Source organism: Columba livia, chromosome 10 (assembly GCF_036013475.1).
Source record: "Columba livia isolate bColLiv1 breed racing homer chromosome 10, bColLiv1.pat.W.v2, whole genome shotgun sequence".
In the NCBI taxonomy this organism is placed as follows: domain Eukaryota; kingdom Metazoa; phylum Chordata; class Aves; order Columbiformes; family Columbidae; genus Columba; species Columba livia.
The window spans coordinates 19,122,621-19,143,022 of NC_088611.1; the positions used below are offsets into that span (position 1 = coordinate 19,122,621).

At 40.5% G+C, this 20,402-nt stretch overlaps 1 protein-coding gene across 6 annotated transcripts in view; it reads left to right on the forward strand.

Moving 5' to 3' along the window:
- The window catches only part of UROC1 (urocanate hydratase 1), a 79,432-nt gene that overhangs the window by 54,814 nt on the left and 4,216 nt on the right, over positions 1 to 20,402 (forward strand). For all 6 annotated transcript variants that reach the window (XM_065075621.1, XM_065075622.1, XM_065075624.1 and 3 more), the window contains 14 exons: positions 803 to 931; positions 1,608 to 1,669; positions 2,638 to 2,704; positions 3,289 to 3,432; positions 6,993 to 7,081; positions 7,543 to 7,605; positions 8,304 to 8,483; positions 9,156 to 9,253; positions 9,486 to 9,558; positions 10,959 to 11,080; positions 13,754 to 13,824; positions 14,733 to 14,831; positions 15,543 to 15,642; positions 18,491 to 18,572. In XM_065075621.1, coding sequence (XP_064931693.1) covers positions 803 to 931; positions 1,608 to 1,669; positions 2,638 to 2,704; positions 3,289 to 3,432; positions 6,993 to 7,081; positions 7,543 to 7,605; positions 8,304 to 8,483; positions 9,156 to 9,253; positions 9,486 to 9,558; positions 10,959 to 11,080; positions 13,754 to 13,824; positions 14,733 to 14,831; positions 15,543 to 15,642; positions 18,491 to 18,572 — 1,379 coding nt within the window. The remainder of the gene's footprint in view (positions 1 to 802; positions 932 to 1,607; positions 1,670 to 2,637; positions 2,705 to 3,288; positions 3,433 to 6,992; positions 7,082 to 7,542; positions 7,606 to 8,303; positions 8,484 to 9,155; positions 9,254 to 9,485; positions 9,559 to 10,958; positions 11,081 to 13,753; positions 13,825 to 14,732; positions 14,832 to 15,542; positions 15,643 to 18,490; positions 18,573 to 20,402) is intronic.

The window sequence follows — 20,402 nt, forward strand, 5'->3', positions numbered from 1 at the left end:
TGATCAGCAATTCATTTTATCTCTAAACATTGCCTCCGTGTCTCTCCAGCAGCTCTAGTTTCACGCTATTTTTGAATTCCAGTATTGCATGGGAAAGCTCTTCTTGGGCTGAGTTGACACATAGGCTTTGTGACACACAATGATGGGTGCAAATCAAATCTATTGGCAGCTTAGATGGTCAAAACCTACTTTTTGGCATATATTGAGTGACTATTGAATTGTGCAGATGAAGTTGAGATGCATTTATTTGTGTACTCCCGGGTGCCTCAGGGACTTCACTGGCCATAGTGAAAGCTGAATTTTTTTCTTTGAGAAGAATGATTTCATTTTTAAGTGCACATTGTAATATCAGTTTGAAAAGATGACAAGCACCAGACAACGCTGAATTATCCATTTCAGGTTAGGATCAACTATATGCATGGGTATTTTCATCACTTTGCAAAGCCAAACTGAAAAGTTTTCCTTATAAAAGATTGCCAGGAAAGTGCCAGAATCAAATGGGTAACTTCAAGATAAAATTAGAAAGGCTTTAAAAATGAAGGATTCCTGGATTTTTACTGGAGAAATTATTCTGGAACTTATTCAGGCTTTTACTAGTTGTTGAATTATGTTTCCTGCTGAGTTATGTTTCTTAATGGACTTTATTAAAAGCAAGAACGTGTTGAGAGCTCTGGCTGTTATTCCAGATACGAATACACCTCATCTCTATAGCTGCTTCATACTCAAAGTTTAGGAGCTTCACAAAGAAACACAAAAGTAAGATGGAAACAGATTCCCTCACTTAGCTTGCTTTTCCTTTCAGTTCTGGTTGGTAATGCACTACTTGTCAGAGATGACTGAGGAGCAAACACTGGTAATGTACAGCGGACACCCTCTGGGACTCTTTCCCAGCCATCGGAATGCTCCTCGATTAATCATTACCAATGGCATGGTACGTATTAGCATCTTGTTTTCTCATTTCTCTCTTCTTCTCTTTAGTTTTCAAGTGTTTACTGAATTAAAATGTTATATGTACTACGTGAACTTACAACAGCACACAGGAGAATCTGGGGTCCGAGCTCTGCAATATTGATTCCAGTACAGTCTCTCTTCCCTTGAGTGTGATGATCTGCATTGGTGGGAGGAGCAATCCTCTTTATCAGATGACTTCTATTCTGACTGAGCCTGGGGTGTACGTGTTCCTGGCCAGAACTGTTCAACTAGGCTCAGTTTGGAAGATTTAAAAGCCCTCAATAGGCAAACAGATCATTTTTAATCAGATGCTCAGCTACCTGGGTTGCTTTGCTTGGAAGGCAAGGTGGACAAGTGACCACGCTGGTTCATTGCCAGTCTTTTGAGCCATTTTGTATCCCTCTCTACAGCCTAGTTTTGTGGGTTGTGAGCTGCTTTCCTTAAAACTGACCTGACAGTCACACTGCCAGAAATACCAGACATCTTTTTTCTAACACTATAATGCATGGAATCAACCACCTGAATTACTCCTCTGGCTTTTCACTGTTTTTCTATGTGTGTAACCATAGTTAGACAAGTGTAGGTGGTTAGAAAGATCTGCTTAAATGTCTTATTTGCTTATCTGGGTTTTCTTTTGATTTTTTTTTTTTCCTTAGGTTATTCCCAACTATTCCACCAGAGATGAATATGAGAAGATGTTTGCTTTGGGAGTAACAATGTAAGAAGATACCTCACTATTAAACTGTATCAAATACTTAACACAATTCAGACATCAAGCAGCAGCTGGTTAAAATATCTAATGCAGATGGATTTCAACTGTGCTGCATAGAGTCCTAATGCTGCAAAGCATTAATTTAAGTGGAATTACTTAGGCGTTTGAGTTATGTTCAGCCACACATATAAGGATGTAATTGAGGTCTGTTAGGAATTAGTATTAGGTTTATGTGTGGGACTTGGCTGAATTATAGTCTGAAACCTTAATCATCACCTCCTTATAACACTGGCTAGTTCTACTTTGCAGTGGTTGTTCTGCAATCTACAGAAAATACAAGTTATGAACCATGCCTTCACACTAAGAGAAAACTTTGAAGTAGAAAGTAATTTTTTATATTTTTGAATGATTATTTGCCCACTTTTTACTGCTCATCTGATTAATGAGCACAGGAATATTATTCTGTTGTGTACCATGGAGAGAATAAATTAAACCTGGAGAGCTGGGTGTGTACAGATAAGGAAGCTGGAAGAAGTGGAAGGGCTTGAATAAGGAATTTCCATTGATGCTTTCCTGGCAACTTCGTAGGAATGTGGACAACCATTTTGGGCTGACAGCGTCAAAAGTGACTGTGTGACTTAAAAGCACCAGTGCCACTGAAAAACAATAGCATAGAGATGCCAACAATGTGAAAAGGCGTGTCCTAGTCACTATGCTAAATGCCAAAACAAGTTTACACTCAGTTTTTTGATCCAATTATTTCTGAACTCAGTTTAAAGAGCTGAATGATTCTCCGAAAACATGTTGGTACGTTGCTAATGAAGAAACTCAAGTTGCGAATTTGATAACAGCAAACTTCTAACAACAAAACAAAGCAGAGATTTTGTTGTTGTTATACTGGAAACATATGTAGAGATGTACAGAATTCATACCAGCCTGAGTAGCATGCATTGTTGTGTTGGTTGCTATTGCAGGTATGGGCAGATGACTGCAGGGAGCTACTGCTACATCGGGCCTCAGGGGATTGTCCATGGGACTGTGGTAAGACACTGGGGAAGGGTCTGTTGTCAATACCTGCTGGAGGCGGGTATCTCCGGGGTGGCTGGTGACTGCAGTGGAATGGTTTGCTGTGAGAGGATGTTCTGGCTACCGAAGAAATTCTCATTGCTTAAAAAAAATTGGTGTCCTTCCCCTCAGTCCATGGCATCTTATCCTGAAGGAATCTGCAAGGAAGGTCTCATTCTGAGCTTGTATCTAGCTACAATAAATGAAGTATGAGTTGACCAAAATGTGTTGGATATAAACATTTTCTTAGCTTGTTTTCTTAGGTGTTTTCCTCAGCTGTCTTTTGCAGCCATTCTCAAGAAGTGTCTCTACCCCACGAGCAGCGTGTTGGGAACCTCTGATTGTTCTATCCTGTTTTATGATGAGAGAAACAAAAATGATCAGGACAGATGGTTTTATAACATCACTTTGTAACATGTTCCCTTTTAAAAAGATTAAAAGAGTTTCACGGTCCCAATGATTTTGCAAACTCTCTTTGCAAAAGGGATAGATGATCTTTAAATTTCAGGGACTCTAGAGAGCAATAGCTCCTGATAGTTGCTATATTGTGTTGTGTGCAGCTCACAGTGCTCAATGCGGGCCGTCGCTACTTGAAGGCAGAAGACCTGTCTGGAAAGGTGTTTGTTACTTCTGGTCTTGGAGGGATGAGTGGGGCTCAAGCGAAGGCCGCAGTGATCGCTGGCTGTGTGGGCATCATTGCAGAGGTGAGAGCAACGCTGCTTTTGTTCTGTCTTCTCCCAATGTGCCGAATCAGAACCCTCATTCCCCTGATCCGACATGTTCCTCAAGTAACCCTGACAAGCCAAACTGAAAAAAACCCCAACATTACTCTTTTCTTATATCTGTCTTTTTCATTCCTGAGCATTTTCCACGGCTGTTCCACTCTTTATTTTTTCACTCACTGGATTGATCAGATTGAGAGTATATGGATTGTAACTTATGATTGCTTCACAAATAATGCAGAATGATGCTGTCAGATGAGCCATTCTCAGTGCCTGAGCTGCCCTCATTTCATGTGTGAAAGGGTGTAACTTCCACAGGCAATTTCCATGGGAGCTGCGCTCACTTATGCTGAAAACAATCCATGTTAAAAAGGTGTTAAGTTACATTATGATTAATCTTTAATGCCTCTGGCACCTTTATCAGGTACAAGGCAAAGTACCTGTTAAAAATGTTGGTGTGATTCACTCATCAAGGTTGGGACTAACGAAGTTGCTGCTTCTTGTGATTCTTTGGAGTCAATGGGATTTTGTAAAACTGAGAATTTTAAGTTATCTTCATTATGATGATGATGAGGTTAAATACTGGCACATAGGAGAATCCCAGTTTGCAGAAAACAAAGGTAAGTTCTGCTAAGGGGAAGTGCTGATGGGAGAAGTTCTGTAGTATCATTTTCTCTGTTCCCTGAAGCTCACCCAGAGCATACATTCTTTGTAGAGAGACTTTCATCCTGATGTAATGTTTCTCTGTTCCAAATACATTAAAATAGCCCTGCTGTTTCCCCCCATAACCAAAGACTCAAATAATGATCTGTGATTCAAAGACTGTTAATGTCCAAGTAATTGGAATAGTGCATGGTAGGATCCAGTGGATTCACAGATATTCTTAAGTAGCATATATAACGCAGAACACCATCATCATAATTTTGGTAAGTATATATGCCTGTAAGTTTTGAGTGAAATAAGTTTTCATATTAAAAAGTAACATTGAGTTATACTAGTACCTGCATTTTTCAGCTCTCATGCTTATCAGAAGGTTCTGTTCTAACAAATCAGATGGAAGGATGGATGACAGAAACACCACAACAATTTTAACAGCAAATGTTGCTCTGCAACGCTGTGAAAATGGTAGTGAATATCTTTAATTATACTGACTATTGAGTAAAAATAAACACTTCAATACATTTCTTTCCTCATGACTATCTTTGAATTCAGTACACTGGGGAAACGTTCTTGGTGGAGCAGATAAAGGATTGACCTAAATGCTTTGAGCTCTTTTGACTCTTGTTACTGCTCCAGAGGAAGAGGCTTTTGAGAACTAAACTCCAGTCGGAGCTGACTGGTGTGGGAGTTCAGCCTTCTCAGCCAAAGTCATTTATAGAGAGAATTAGTTGGCAGACCTCTGCTGTGGGCATGTCACTGGCTGCAATGGAAAGGGTAAGAACATTGCAATCTGACCGATGGTAATTATAATTAAACTTCAAAACATAATGGGTCAGTCTGCCCAGATGGCATGCAGTAATTCCGCTCTGCTCTGGCCAGCTCAGGTGTTATTCATGGGAGGTCAGGGGTTCATCTCTTTTAGAATGATAGTGTGAAAGTGGTTTTGTTAGCTCCTGAGTTTTATATGTATTTGAGACCTAATCAGATACTCCCTGCAGATGAAATAAATTTATTCAGTGTATTATTGAATAAATTATTATTGAATAAAGTAGCTTTATTCAGACTTCTGCTCTATCATCATGACCTTTCAAATGCTGGAATACAAAGGAAAGATTCCAGTGAATGCTGTTCACAGCCGTCCTTTGTCCCTTTCATCTCTATGGCTGCAGATGATTTTGTTCAGGAGACTGAATATCGCCTGGTTTTTATCTCCTGCGAGATGATCCTTGTCGGAAATGAGTCTCAGGAGCACATGTGGATAGCTATACATATGTATAGATTATTTATTTAAGGAACTATTTATGCAAATGACACTGATGAATTGTGCAAGAGATGTCATTGTGTCAGCCAGGGCTTCCGAAGCTCAGACAGAAGGGATTAATGGTTCAAGTCTTTTACCTCTTCTGTTTGACATGAAGCAGACTGTAATTTTCCAAAATAATTATGTGGAGGGCCAGACTATCTTCTCTGAGCTGCACTGAGCTCTCTGAGGTTACACTGGAGGTGACATTAGCTCATCATGTTTGTGCAGTTTTATAAACGCCTGAGATGCTGATCAAAAAATGAACCTATTTTTGAAAGTGTGGTTCAAAGGATGCCAGTTTTCTTCAGTACGCTTGCAAGTCTGTGAAAGACTAGAACTGTCAGAGAGGGCTGAGGTAAAATATGTATGATGTGGTAACAGATTTAAATAGATCTGATCTGTCTTATGCTGAGCTTTAAATAAACCCAATTCCTGTAATTCATAAAGACCATTTAATCTTTCCTCCTGTGCTGATTTAAATAACTCCCAAAGAAGCTGTTCCTCACGGCACCTGACTTTATTGAATAATTCCACTGGCAGTGACACTGATATTATCATAATCTGGGGGTTTGGAAAGACAGTCTTTGTTACTGATGTTGGAAATGATGGAAGGTTTCTTATGCTAAGAATAATTAGGAAAGAGGTTTCCTGGTGTTCAAGGAATTCCTGAATACAAAACTTATTTAATTTACATATAAATACTTTGTTAATGACAAATAATAAAATGAAAATGATGGGGGTGGATTATAGAGAAGTAAAAGTGCATTAATAGAATACCAGAAGCTAACCAGGTTACGTGTTCTTATGCACAGACACCACTGTGGGTGTTTAAATCCATTGCTACCACAGAAAATTGGCTTAAATTAATTTTGCCGCTTGCTTTATGCCAAGGATAGCTCATTATAAAAGTATTAATGATGTGCAAGTTTGTACATTGAGCCATTAATATGCAATCTGTGCCAAAGCCTCCACAGTTAGTCTGTCCTTTTATATTTTTATCCAGCTGTCTCTTATGCATATACACACGGACACAAAAGCTGAGCCCAGAGGAGAGTGCAAATTTAGGACTGAGCTTGTTTGGAGCTTCAAAGTTCAAACAAGAGGGAATTAAAGACGTAGTTTTGTTTTGATCCATTCCATTTTTCAGGGGCATTAGCCGGCTGGGACAAGAAAATGCTTTCCTCTTTTCCATATTTGGTCGAGATTTTCAACCAGCAGTCAAAAAAAAAAAGTGAGGGTCAATTTTATTCAGCAAACCATTGCTTCATCATGGGCAGTCTGGCAGAAATGTTTATCTCTGAGCTGATCCAATAAAATATTTCCTTCATTAAATAGAAATTTTCACAGAAAATAGCCAGATTTGAAAAATAAATTGGAAGCATTTGGCTTTTTCCTTTTCAATATAATAATGAAAAGAAACAATAAGAATAATTAGAATTGGCAGAAAAATCACTCTGTATTCTGAAAGCCAAGGCAGGGCTATTCCCTTTTCCTGTTTGCCACTCTGCCTTGCAGGCTAATTGACAAAATGACTGGATAGAGGAAAGGGGATTTTTAAGACCTCTGCTGTTTGTCTCAGGTTGATGAAGCAGCACTTCTGAAACGTCACAAGCAGGGATGGCTGATGGAGATCTCGAACAGCCTGGACCATTGCATTGCTCGCCTTAGGTACGACTTGTAAGACAATTCAGTGATTTTATCCCTGCGTCCTAATCCTTACTGAACATTTCAGTGTGCATATAAGAGTTGAGAGGCATCTCTTCTTATACCAGGTCTGCTTGTGAATGTGAATCCATCCTTCCAAACAGCAGCAGTCATTAGTAGTGATTACCAATGCTTACTGCAAGCCATTACCGATGCTTCACATCATTTATATATGTTAAATGTCTTCATTCAGTTTCATGAATATGCATAGAGCAATTACAAATAATGTGACACCTGAAGCATTGCTTAAGCTTTCTGAAATCAGTGATTAACAATTACATGAAGGTTGAAAGATCTGTTGCCTTGAGGAGTGTTGGAAACCACATATAGACTTTTTTTTCTGAGTTTGAGTCTGTGATTTGTGCATTGCAAGATGGAATTACATGAGGTGCATTTTCTTCAACCATTTTATTAATCTATTCTAGAGATGCAAGAAAGAATAAAATTGCCCTTAGTTTGGGTTACCATGGGAATGTGGTCGATCTGTGGTAAGTAATATATATGGATAGTGGATATATTAATGTTCTTGCTGTTAGTCAACCTGGAATTAGTTCCCAAACTTGGAAGAGAAGAGGCATTAAACCTAGTGCAGAGTTCGTTACTCTAGATGATCATGAAAAACTGTATTGTCAAAAGAGGGGACTTCATCCTTGTGTTCCATTTGCTTCCCATGCACCTTCTCCTTTCCTTATGGAACAAGGAATTTCTTAGGGAAAGAGATCGCTAAGATTCTCCCTTGGATGAAGAAAGTATTTATCCCTTTCCTTCTAACCTCCTGCTAGACAGCAAGAAAGTGTCTTTGACTTGAGTGAAGAACCGAAGTATTGAGGTATTGGTTGAATAAAAATAATCAGATGATGGATAGAAATTCTAGCACTCTCAAGGCTTTATCCAGTGGTAAATCTTGCTGTCACACCACATACCGAGGGTTGAGACTGACCAGTAAGACTTCTATGTCAAACTGGTATCTGATGTATCATTCCTGCACAGGTAAATGTGAGGTATAAAAGTTTCACCTAAATCTTTGTCACCATAATTTCCTACCTCCTGGCATCCTAAAACAAAGACTTAGCCTGCCAAGGGCATAACTTATAAACAACCTCTTGGGATGGAAGAAGTTCACCTGAAAGAGGAGCTGGGATGTGAAACAGCTTCGGCTCAAACACTCCATTCCTTGGCTTCCCAGGGAGCGGCTGGTGTACGAGCTGGACACAACAGGAGAGCTGCTGGTTGACCTGGGCTCTGACCAAACTTCGTGTCACAACCCGTTCAGCGGGGGATACTACCCAGTACAGCTTGGTTTTGAGGAAGCAAAGCAGCTCCTTTCCACCAATCCAGGGAAGTTCCGGACCCTGGTACAAGAGAGGTAAATGTTTTGGTGATACATGTTTTTAACCTTTAAGTTTAGTTGTTCTGCGAGTGATATGAATTTTGTCTTTCTTGTGAGAGTTTTGTGTTCTTTAGTATTTCAGTAGAAATCTGGGTAGAGCTACAGTACTAATTAACTCCCAACTTGGTACTCGTGTCACTCAGGATCTGGCAGACATCACTTACCATCATTTTAGGAGCAGTCTCTAGTGTATACGATCAGAGGTTAGAACACTAATGATTTATTTCACTGTTTGGGCCAAGGCAGAGGCCAGAACAGTGGTGTTCAGCCATTTTCAGTTTTTCTGTCTCTGTTCACTTTCTCTGTGAACTTCTTAAACTGTTTTGCAGTCTTGCGTAGACTGTTTTTTTGTTATTACATTCCATCCTCAGAGCTGGCTGCATTTCTTCGCTGAAAGATGTGACCCTACTCTGCTAATTATTGAAGTTCCCTTAATGACTGTAAATAGCTTCAAGATTTGGGAATAACAGGTGCTACAGACACTGAAAACATCTCAAATGATATCTTATGGGTTTATATCTAAGTTTCTCTGGGGTCTTTCAGTTCCATCTGTCTCCCCCTGCTTTCATGCCTTTAGTGAGTTCATAATATTATTCTTTTTGGTATTTTATCCATCTCAAGAATAACTGTTTCCTTCTTTTATTTCAGTCTGAGGAGACATGTGGCTGCTATTAACAGACTGGCTGATAAGGGCATGTTTTTTTGGGATTATGGCAATGCTTTTCTCTTGGAAGCTCAAAGGGCTGGTGAGTAGATCCTGGAGCTGTCAGGTGGAAGCAAGGACAATCCTACATGCATTTTCCCAGCTACATATTTTGGCAGGATAGGGTTGGCCCTTTCTTTCTCTTGCTCTCTGAGAGCCCTGACCATCTCTGTGGCTGGGATAGAGCCTTCATTGGGAACCCAGGTGCAGTCTGGTTTTACATTTTATAGTTTTTCTTCATTAAGTCACTGACTCTTTAAATATTTTTTTTATAGGTGCTGATGTTGGGAAAAGAGGAGCCAACAAAACAGAATTTCGATATCCTTCCTATGTTCAGCACATCATGGGGTATGTTGAGGAGAGCTTGGAATAAAGCATTAAAGTGTGTTGTGACTCTCTCTCTTTAGGGGGACAGTGCTACAAAGACTCTACTTCATGCAAATTTTCCAGTCTACTATAAATGACAGAAAGGAGTCAACCACAGCAGTAGGAAAATTGATGTCACAGGTGTTATCTCAGAGTTGGTCTTATTTTTCTGCACTCTAGAGTAATGTGCAGTGTGATTTAGGAAGATGTCCTGTTGGCTGTGAGCATCATGCTCATGTTTTCTGTTGGCTTCCTTAGCTACTCCTTGCATTTTCCTGTGTACAGGGGAAAAGAGGAGCCAGACCTGGAGGGACATGTTGTATGTGATTAACATAAGTAAACTCTGACACCACAGGTTTTGCTAATATTTTATCCTGAAAGGTATAGCGTGTCTTGATAATTTTATGTAAAGCTTTATCCTTTTTAGGATTAAAAAGTGTTATGAAAGCAGACACCAGATGTGTGAACAGTCAGCTAAAACATTGCCAAATCAAAACTCTTCACTCCTTTACATGAATAGCTGCATTTTCTCTCTTGTTGCATCAGTTTTATTTAAGCAGCTCTGCTTCACTTCAGAGAATAGCCAAGTCACAGCCTCAAACTGTAACTAAATACAACTTCACTTCTAGGTGCTAAAAATGAAGAGCTTGTCTCTCCAGAGCAGTAGAGCTCAGTTCCAAATCATCAAGGCTGATGTCTACACTGATGTTAAAAGCATATCTGAAATAGGACACTCATTTGCTCCTATTGCCAACTGTACCTCTTACCCAAGCTGTGCATACTGCTGGTAGAAAAAGCTGAGCTCAGATCTGTCAAGGGACTGGGTTTATAACACCTTTTGCCTCTGACATATGCTTAGCTTGTGAATAAGAACTTGAACATGGAGTAAGGTACAACTAGATTAGATCTCTTCTGGAACTCAGTTGAAACATGTCTTACTATTGTGTTTTTAACAATGTGGACAGCAAATAAGTCTGGACTCGAGCACTTGTTCAGAGCCTACACTTGTGTGATAGTGTAGATGCACTCAGAGTTAGCCTGGGTTGAGGACAAAAGACCAGGCATCAGGGAGAATTTATTTGATGAAACAGAAGAAAAATTGCAATTCATCTGGTGATGCACTTGTTTGATTGATCTGCCTGCCCAACATTCCTGTCAAAATTCTGGCCTGACTGTCTTTCAGTACACCAGTTGATGGCCGCATGAAACAGCACTGTTTAATTTCTCAATTAATGGTCCCTGATGCTTCTGTTTAGATTAGTTCATTGAAAATGTTTCAAATTCTTCCGTCGCCAGCTAATGAAAGAAAAGCACTGCTAGCAGCCAGGATAAATAAGGAAAGAATTCCAACTATCTCTTAATGAAACATGTTCTCTTCCCAGGGACATTTTTTCCCTGGGATTTGGGCCATTCCGCTGGGTTTGCACCTCAGGTGACCCACAGGATCTTGCTGCCACTGACTCGATTGCCATGTCTGTGCTGGAAGACTCGATACGTCGGGGAGGTAAGACACGGTCCCATGTCCCCATCACCAGAGGTGCAGAATGTGTGACAGCTTTTGGTCAAAACTGTAGAAAGCACTCTTTGGCCTGATCTACAGGAGCAGGAAACCTCACTGTTCTCCAAACTCCTATAAGGATTGTAAACAGTAGGTAAAATATAAAAACCACTATGTGGAGATGTTATTGGTCCCAAAGCTATTGTTGCAATTTTGGTTAAGAGCATTTATTTTCATTTGTTACAGGTTTTCCTGCACTTTATCACCTTGAAACTTTAAGGTCAACAGTATCTTCCATCAATAGGTTTCCAAGAGGTTTTTTTTCACAGGATTCAAATGGTTTTGCCCTTGTCTGACAGGTGAATGAAGCCTGGGAATCTCGGGAGGTTTTTAAGAGACCAGTGGCAGGAACCCCAGGTTTCCTGCATGTGGTGCTCCATCCAGTGTCATTTATTTGTGATTACAATGTTGAGGTCTTTCTTTGTCTTTTGTTAATAAATTCACTGCTGTTTCTACTCACTGGTGGAATCAATCTGGAATAGCTGCATGGCTCTGTATGCTATTCTTATATCTAGGAATTACATTTTCATTCTTCTGTATCCTTGAAAGTCGGCTGTTACTGTTATCCCCCACTGAGACAAAGCTAATTTTGTGTCAGCAAACATGCATCATGTCCCCCAGGTTGCAGTGGAGGCCCCTGCTACTTTCCCTTTCTTTGTCTGCTTTTACAGTAGCTGGATGGCAGACTCAAAGACTTCAGTGTCCTTGTCCCCTGGCACTGAAGTCCTCAGCTCTTCCATTTGGAGAGAGTGGAGCTTTGTGCTTCTCAGAGCCAAGGAAGGGATCAGAAAGAAACAGCTCACAAATCCAGTGCATATTTTAATGGGGAGAAGAGCATAATATTTTTATCTGGTAATATTGAAATATTTCATGAAAGACATCATTGCAATATGAATAGATGTGTGAAGATTTTGAATGTTCTCCTATTTGTTCTGGAACAGTTAGCGTTGTGAGGATCCAGGGTGGTGTTTCTGAGAAGGAAACACCGTATTCAGATATTTCTCTCATTTGAAACAAAACAACTGTTGCCTTCCTCTAATGTAAGGCTCGTGTCCAGCTTCTTCCTCCCAAGAGGTGAATTATTGATGGAGTGGGTCCTTAGTGGTGTATATTCTCTTAAACTTTCCTTAGGAGTCCTCTTGAAGAAATAGCAATGGAGCATGAGGTGTTTTTAATGCAATAGCCCAGAAGTGCCTCCCCTGTTCTATGGATATTGAAACTCTCATGTTTTTAAACCTGGTGCCTTGGCTTAATTGAAGTGGGGGTGAAATCCAATAGTCTAGTGCTGGATCTATCTTCAGAAATCTGCAGTAATTTTTCTGCCACGTACAGCAATCTCCAGCCATCTTCTCTCAAGATTGAATTGATGCGTGACCTTTGGATGGTTTGCATTGAGAGACTAGGAAATGAATTAGTTACTGTGTGCACTATAGTATATGAGTGTTTATATAGGTGGTAATGTAAAGCTGGGGAGAGAAATCTCTTCCACAGACAAAATGCATTGAACTCTTGCATGGAATTCTTAAATGAAATATTACATTTAAAAATATCCCAGCAGGTGAAAACAGGCGTAAGGGCAAGGCTATAATTGGATTTGCTGTTGAATTTGGCAGGACAATGGGAATAGGATTTCAAAGAGAAATGAAAAGAGAATTCAGCCAGAAAATAAACATCCATTCATGGATTCAAGTTCTTGAGTATTCCACTTGCTCTCTGTTCCCTATGGGACCTGGGCTTGGACCAAATTCCGGGGTCTGGATATTATCACACATACGTACATCTAAAATCTGAACCTACCTTTGAGTTTTATAAAAGAATCTGTTACGATGGCTGAGTGAAGACTCCACAGAGCTGAGGTCTGTTGCATTCCAAATCCAAATTTTTGACGTGGCCTTGAGTCTAATGTTCAACATTCTTCTTTTGCGGAGTTGAATTTTTGCACCTCACAAACTGTGGAAAAAGTCCGATGTAGTTTTATTATCTGCTTCTACTCTTAAGGTATCTGAGCTTTTAATGTGGCCTTTTGCAGAGATGAGAGATGCAGCACTGATGACTGGACTGATCAGAGAAGAAGAGGAGATCTCAGTTTTATCTTGGGACAAAAACCTTCACGTGCGCCATTTAGTACCAAGCAATTGCTGCGCTATAAATCTATATCCCAGCATTGGTGTAACTTATCCTCAAATATATATTGCTGGCTTCTTCTGCTGGTTGACTCAAAGGACGTAGTTACTACCTGATGAAAGATGGAACTGTAGTACCCAATGTCATGGAGTTTGCTAAAGCTACTAATTAAGCAAAGTCTCGGAAAGGAATTGGGTGTTTAGTAGGCAGCAAGCCAGGTGACAGAAAAAGGAACAGTACTCAAGGTTTAATTTAGCTTGCTAAAGATCTGAATGGGAGTTTTCATTCCAGCAGCCTCCTTGTGCCTTCCTCTGCATACATGGTACCGGTTACTGCATGGGCTGCACAGAGGATTCTATAATGCGTAGCATTTCCTATATGCGTGCTTGTATCTGAGAGCAGAATTTGACTTCCTAGTGCTGTCAGATGAATTACATTTAGAGCATATTGCATTCATTTTCAAAGCCTCTTTTCTTTTTTGTTTTCTCTTGCAAGTGAGCACATCTGTGAAGCAGCAGTACCATGACAACATCCGCTGGATTCGGGAAGCTGGCAGGCACCGGCTGGTGAGTGCCCAACCTCCTTCAGCACTCGTGTCCATTCCTGGTCCAGAATGCAGATTTTGAATGGAGTGAAAACAGGAATGGGCATGAATAAAAACACTGGCTGTAACTCCCAGGGAAGAGAGCTTAAACCTCTCTCCACAGCAGGGTTTTAGGGTGAGCTGAAGCAGTTCTTTGCCTTCACATTCTCATCTGGAAATCTTCAAACATCTAGTCTTCTATCTGGAGTGAAACGCATCGATGATTCACCATGCACCTCATTTTTAACTACCTTTCAGAGCACTATTCAAAATGTCATTCTTGGCATTGCTTTGGCCTAACCTCTTCAGTTCCCACTGCCCTTTTCAAAATAGGTGATGAGGCCAAAGAACTGCCATAGTTTGTGTTGTGGGAAGCAGGATGGCAGTGAAGCATCCTTTGTTTTTGTTTTAGGGCAGGCTCTCACTGGGAAGCGAACCACTAACACTGTGGGGCTCACATGTGCTCTCCTCATCTGGCAGCCAGGTTGGCCTGTGGGGTAAAAGCTGGAGAGGAGCATCAGTGTGCAGGACAGATGTTTTTTGCCATTCTTTGTCTCCATGTTTCTCTTCTCTTCCAGCCTGCCAGGTCCAAACCTCTGCTTCTCAGCTGTTGATAAGGGATTTGTTGATAGGAGGATTATAGCCTAGCAGTCAGGTTGATTTAAAAAGTGGGATTTATTGGACAGTAGCAGCTGAATACAGAAATACATATCACTGATTGTGTGAGTGGAGATAACTCGGTTCAAAAAGGGATTTTAATTTATTTTTTCTGGGAGCCGGATGTTGATGAAGAAATAATCTGCACCTTCTCCTGTGACTCCATTTATCTGGGCCCTGAAGATAAGCCAGTTGCACAGAGAACCTTATCGCTCTGGCATTTTTATTTTTCAGGTTGTTGGCTCTCAAGCTAGAATCTTATATTCTGATCAGAGGGGTCGTGTGTCTATAGCTGTGGCTATTAATCAAGCAATTTCTGAAGGAAAGATTAAGGTTTGTCTTTTTTGTCTTGATACGATCTGGTAATTGTGTTTAATATCTGAGACTGGGGTGGCAGGTGGGAAAGGAGAAAGCTTCAAGCAGTTGCCGTTCAAGCCAGCTAATTCCAGGTCACATCATGCCAAGAGTGAATTATTCTTCTATAAACCCCATGTGTGGCAAATGATAATGAAGACCTGCAAGCTGATCTAGATTCATACTGTCAGTTAAAATCCAGATCAAGAATGGACTTGTTTGAGCTGTATGAAATCACTGATTTTCACTGCTAACCTATTTTCAGTCTTGAAGTCTTCCAAAAGAATGGAAAAGTGTAAAAATTCTTGCTTTGTTCATTTTCAACAGAGAGCAGATTAAAGATTTATTTTTAATAAAGATTTTTGCAAGTGTCTTTGAAATTTCAAAGATGCTCAGGTGAAATAACCACACTGCTTCCTCTCTTCTCCCTGCCCTCCTTTGAGGATGCCATTGGCATAAAAACAAGCTCCTGTTCTTGGTTATAAAAGGATAGTGGCTTTCATGAACAGTACGTGAGCAACAATTTTTATAAGAAATAATAGGCAGGGAAGGTGTTCCAGGGGGTTTAGGAGAGGGGACAAAGCTGAAGTTTGAAATGACTTAAGGCAGAAGTGAATTCAGCAAATGATGATTCCTAGTAGCATTGACAGTCCATGAAGGATTCCATTTTCTCATCCTTGGCTTTTTCAGGCTCCAGTTGTCCTCAGCCGAGATCACCATGATGTGAGTGGGACCGACAGTCCTTACAGAGAAACGTCCAACGTTTATGATGGATCAGCCTTTTGTGCAGGTCAGGAGAGCAGCTGGGGCTTGTCTGTGTGGGCAAACAAGGAAACTGCTTTAAAAGAGAGTTATTTTTTTAATGCAACATTTTTAAAATGTTTTTGTTTAACCCTTTAATCCCAATTAATCAGATTTCCTGAGAAGCTTTGTGGGATTTAATAGCAATACAGACATTAATGTGGAGCTAGTTAAACAGAGGAGGTCCAGAACACTGCTGAAAATTCAACTAAGATGCATAAGATTTACCTGATTGTAAATAGACAGCAGTCTGTCTCAGAGGACTGTGTCTTCTGTTTGATTTTAATTTTGCACATCTCTGTTTCAAAGAGGTGATCCAAGCAGAATTACAGCCGTATTTCCTTGGGACCCACAAGATCAAAATCAGGTTTATAATAGTATTTTGCTTAAAGCAAAAAGATTCACAGCTGTGTTCTTTTCATTGCCTGAGGACTCAAGTAAACAGTCTGGAGAGTCTGAAAGGAACTTTTCTGGTCATAAGGGAACATACTTTGATAGTTAAAACATAAGGATGGAAGTCAAGTGTCCTGGATTGGATCGCAAGTCTTGTTGCTCACTTACAGTGTGACTGTGGGCAAATCCTGTAGGTTTGCTATACAGAAGGAACCTTTGATTCTATACACCTGACCTGCGCTCACCAAACTCTGCTTTTAAGTTTGTGAAATGGTGCTTTAGGAAAATAAACCTAAGAAATATCAGATTAGAGGCCTGAAAAAAAAAAAAAAGAGTGAAGCACTAAGCAATTTTTAACTTAAATCTTCCTCAATTTTCCAACCATAAAGTGGAAATTACAATAATAGCTTTAGCCCAGTAGTGTTTCTGCATGTCATGGACTGACAATCGCAAAGTGGTTTGAGATTGGAGGATATAAGCTGCTGTAGAAGAAATTATGATAGAGGTAGCTGAGCATATTGAATTACTTCCATTATGTGAACTCATAATAGAACCAAATTATGGCTCAATTTTAAGGAGAAAAGTTCCCTGCTATCTTAACTGAATTTTCTGATGAAATGAGGCTTTTAGCTGTGTCTATTAGTCCCACTTCAACACTTTTTGAGGTTGTTGGCTCGTTCTAATAGGGCAGATAGATGCCTGGAATAATGTTTGGTTCTGACAAGCTGTGAGAAAATGATGCAGCTGCACAGAGAACAGCAATCCAAAGTAATGTCTCCACCAAAGGGCTTAACAACATAAGTAAAGCTCAGGCAATGCCCTCAGAAGAAGGCAATAGAAATAAGGCTTGCTAAAACCCCATTGCTTATCATGCTATCTGTTTTACTTTGCATTTTATTATTTTCACGAGCCATTTGCCTTTTCCAAGGGCTTATCTAAAGCCTGTTGGCCACTGATTTCACTGGGCTTTGAAACCAGCCTAACGCAGCTTTACCAGATGACCCTCTGGAGGTAATAAAAAAATATCTTAGGTCTTCCTGGCTCCCTTCTTTCCAATTGTTTTCACACCACATTTGAGCCAGTTCAGTTGAAACTGGCTCCTCTGTAGCACACAGGAATTTTCCAGAGTGCTTGCCTGTCTTATTTAGCTTTGTAGTAAGTACCTCAGCCCAATCCTTGGCAAACATGGGTCATCCCTGCTTGGCAAAGTGTAGCTCAGCACAGACATTTGCAGAGTGAGTGACCTTTATCGAAGCCAAGAAGCAGCACATTATTACACCGTTAAACCACTTGCCATGCTCCCTGTCCAGCCTCCATTCTTATTGCACTAGTGGCTGAGGAAGAAATCTGTACATTTTTAGAATATGGGGATTTTGATCTCTCCCGTTCCCTCTTGACAGCACTGTAATTATGATAATTGGGTTATTAAAGTGACATAATGCCAGATAAGATGCCATAATGGGGCTTTTGACAGGATTTAACATAGATTAGCACTCAAGTAAACTCATTTATCCATCAGACATGTAACAACTGTGGATCTGTTGAAATATTCAGAAATGTGGCTGGCAAGGATATTGCTGTTGTCTCTTTGTTTTTTGCTGCTAAAAGCACAGCAAATAATCTATTAAATCTGGCCAAATATTTTCAGTAAATTTTACCCTATTGTCCTGTGCGTGTACCTCTTTCTACCTCTCTGGGTGTATCCTTTAGCACAAATTGTAGTGGACATACACAATTCTAGGGAACATTTCAGTGGAAATCATACATTTCACAGTCACATGACATTTGTCTGCTAAACTGTTTTTCAAACAAAAGAAACCTGTGTGATTTCAGCAGTTGGCATTCAGGGTGAAATTCCCTTATGTCAAGAGAATCATGGCCGATATCACTTTGATCCCAGGTGTGTTCCCAAAGTGTAGCTCCTTAGCTTTACACTGGCCTGAATTAACTCTGTACTCTGAGCTGAAAATACTTCAGGCTTCTGAGAACTTCAAGGTGTGTAGTTTTCCAGGTGTCCCCCCAATTTTGAAACCCTCCACATGGAGGTGTCCAGCCTGTTTTTCCATGACCGAGGCATCCCCAAGGAGAGGATTGTATCTCTCCACCTCAGGACATATCTCCAGCCTAAGAGTGGTGGGTTCTTCAGCTACTTGAATGGGATCACATATGCAGAAAGCACCAGAGTCCTCACAAACCAGTGTGACACTGGCATTTGCTTCCTCCAGTGTAGGGGCAAAGATCAGGAGGAAAATCTCTGTTTTCCGTTCTTCCCAAGAATGAGATGCTCACTGTATATTTGTGAGAGAAGCTGGGAGTAAACCTGTCCTCCAGCACAGCCAGAATCGAGGCGTCGGTGGAAGGGAATGAGCAGCACAACAACAACAACAATAAAAAGGTGAATGCAACATGTCAGAGCCATGATAACACCTTTCCTCTCCTCCTAGACATGGCGGTACAAAATTTTGTAGGAGATGCATTTAGAGGAGCAACCTGGGTTGCACTGCACAATGGTGGTGGAGTTGGCTGGTAAGAATTGATTTATATTTCTAAAGCTGGATTCAGAACTTTGTTACCACTGCTGTGCATGTGTGTGGGGAGGAGAGACAGGAGAGGAACTGCAGCAAAAATGTGTGCATTACTGGAGTCATACAGTGTCATGATTATGTGTGTATTACTGGAGTCATGACTGGAGTCATGATTATGGGAAGGGTGGGTTTAGAGACAAGGGATGAAAGGATGTATTATAAAGTGGGGTGTTGTGTGTATTTTAATGCTCATATGTCTAGATAAAGCGTTTTGGACATTGGCCACAGCACAGTTTGAAGAACTTAATTCACCAAACAAGGATGGTCTGCCATAGTCTTTTTGAACAGATCCTGCTTCCAGAGTTGTCTTCACACATGCACAGCCAGAGTGTTAGTGGATGGATTATGTTTAGGTTTCCCCTTAAGCTGTATTTAAATCTGTGACCTTAGGACCCCAATATAAATGCCCATGTGCTAAAGTGCAATGACGGGTTATTGATACAAACCAGCCCAGGTGCCAGCAAAGCCCCCCGAGTCGTCTTTCTCCCCTTGCTCATGCCTGGTAGAATAATAGACCATAGCCAAGTAAGGGCTGGATTAAACACCTCCACATAAGATGCAGAAATAAAAGAAGTGTCTAAACTCAGAAGCAGAATGAAAGGACTATGTATGGAGAGGGAAACTGGTCTCCATCATATGCCACGAAGAGGTTACTCCGGGTTGGTGGGAATGTGGGGCAATGAGAGACTGGCCACACTGCAGAGTCTTTAGTCCTGGTTTGTTCTTTCCAGCAAAGTCTCTCCCATTTACAGTCATGTCTTCATTTTGTGGTGTTGCCGGTCAAGAAGGGCACAACCCTCTAATAAATACTGTTGTGAACAATCCCACTTCTCTGTTCCATCCAGCTCTGGAATAGCAACAATAGCAACCCAAAGAACTTCTAGCAGATGTTATCATGTTATTCATAATACTTAATTATTGCTCATGGTGATGAGCTGGATCTAGAAAATATCCCCCTTCAAGTCAGATGGAGAATTTTCTCTCCTGTACTCTAACACCTTGGATTTCAATGAATTAACTACAGAACAGAAGGTATGTGAGAGCAAAATTGGACAGCGGGATAAGAAAGCTTTCTGAGGGCTTAGACACGTTGAGTGAAAATCTGGCTTTACTGATTCCAGAAATAACAACCCCCATGGCAAGGATTTTATTCACAACTTCCTTAATTCTGAATGGAAAATATATACCAGAATATCTGCTTACTCTGGTCATCTCAGACTCCAGAGACAGCAGCAGACTACATATGTCTGAATGGCCTTAGCTGAGTTCAACCTTATAAAATGTCTGCTTATGAAATACAAGCAAAGACAGTAACTTTCCACTACGTTTTGCAAAACACTTGGAATATTTTTATGATAATTATAAGTATTCGAATTGCTAAAGTAGTTGCTTGTGTCACCAATATTGTGTGTATTGATGATGCTTAAAGCATACGAATAATCATATTCACTCTCTCTCTCTGGTTTCTGTACAGCCAATCCCTCCTGCACATTTTAGCCCTCTGAGCAATTCAGAGACCGGCTGCATTGTAAGACTGCTCTTACTTCTGGAAAACTGGCACCGACCACGCTGCCATTTCAATTTTGGTCTTTAAGTGGAGTTATATCATCAGAAAAAAGCTCTTCCCCAAGGCAGAGCGGAGGTGCTGTCATTTACGTAATGCATCAGAAAATTAGCGTGTGGCTGTTCACTGAAATCGAAATATCGATGGAAAAACAGGGTTTAGTTACCTTCCACTTGCTATGGCAGCTTAGTGGCTTGTCACGGTGGA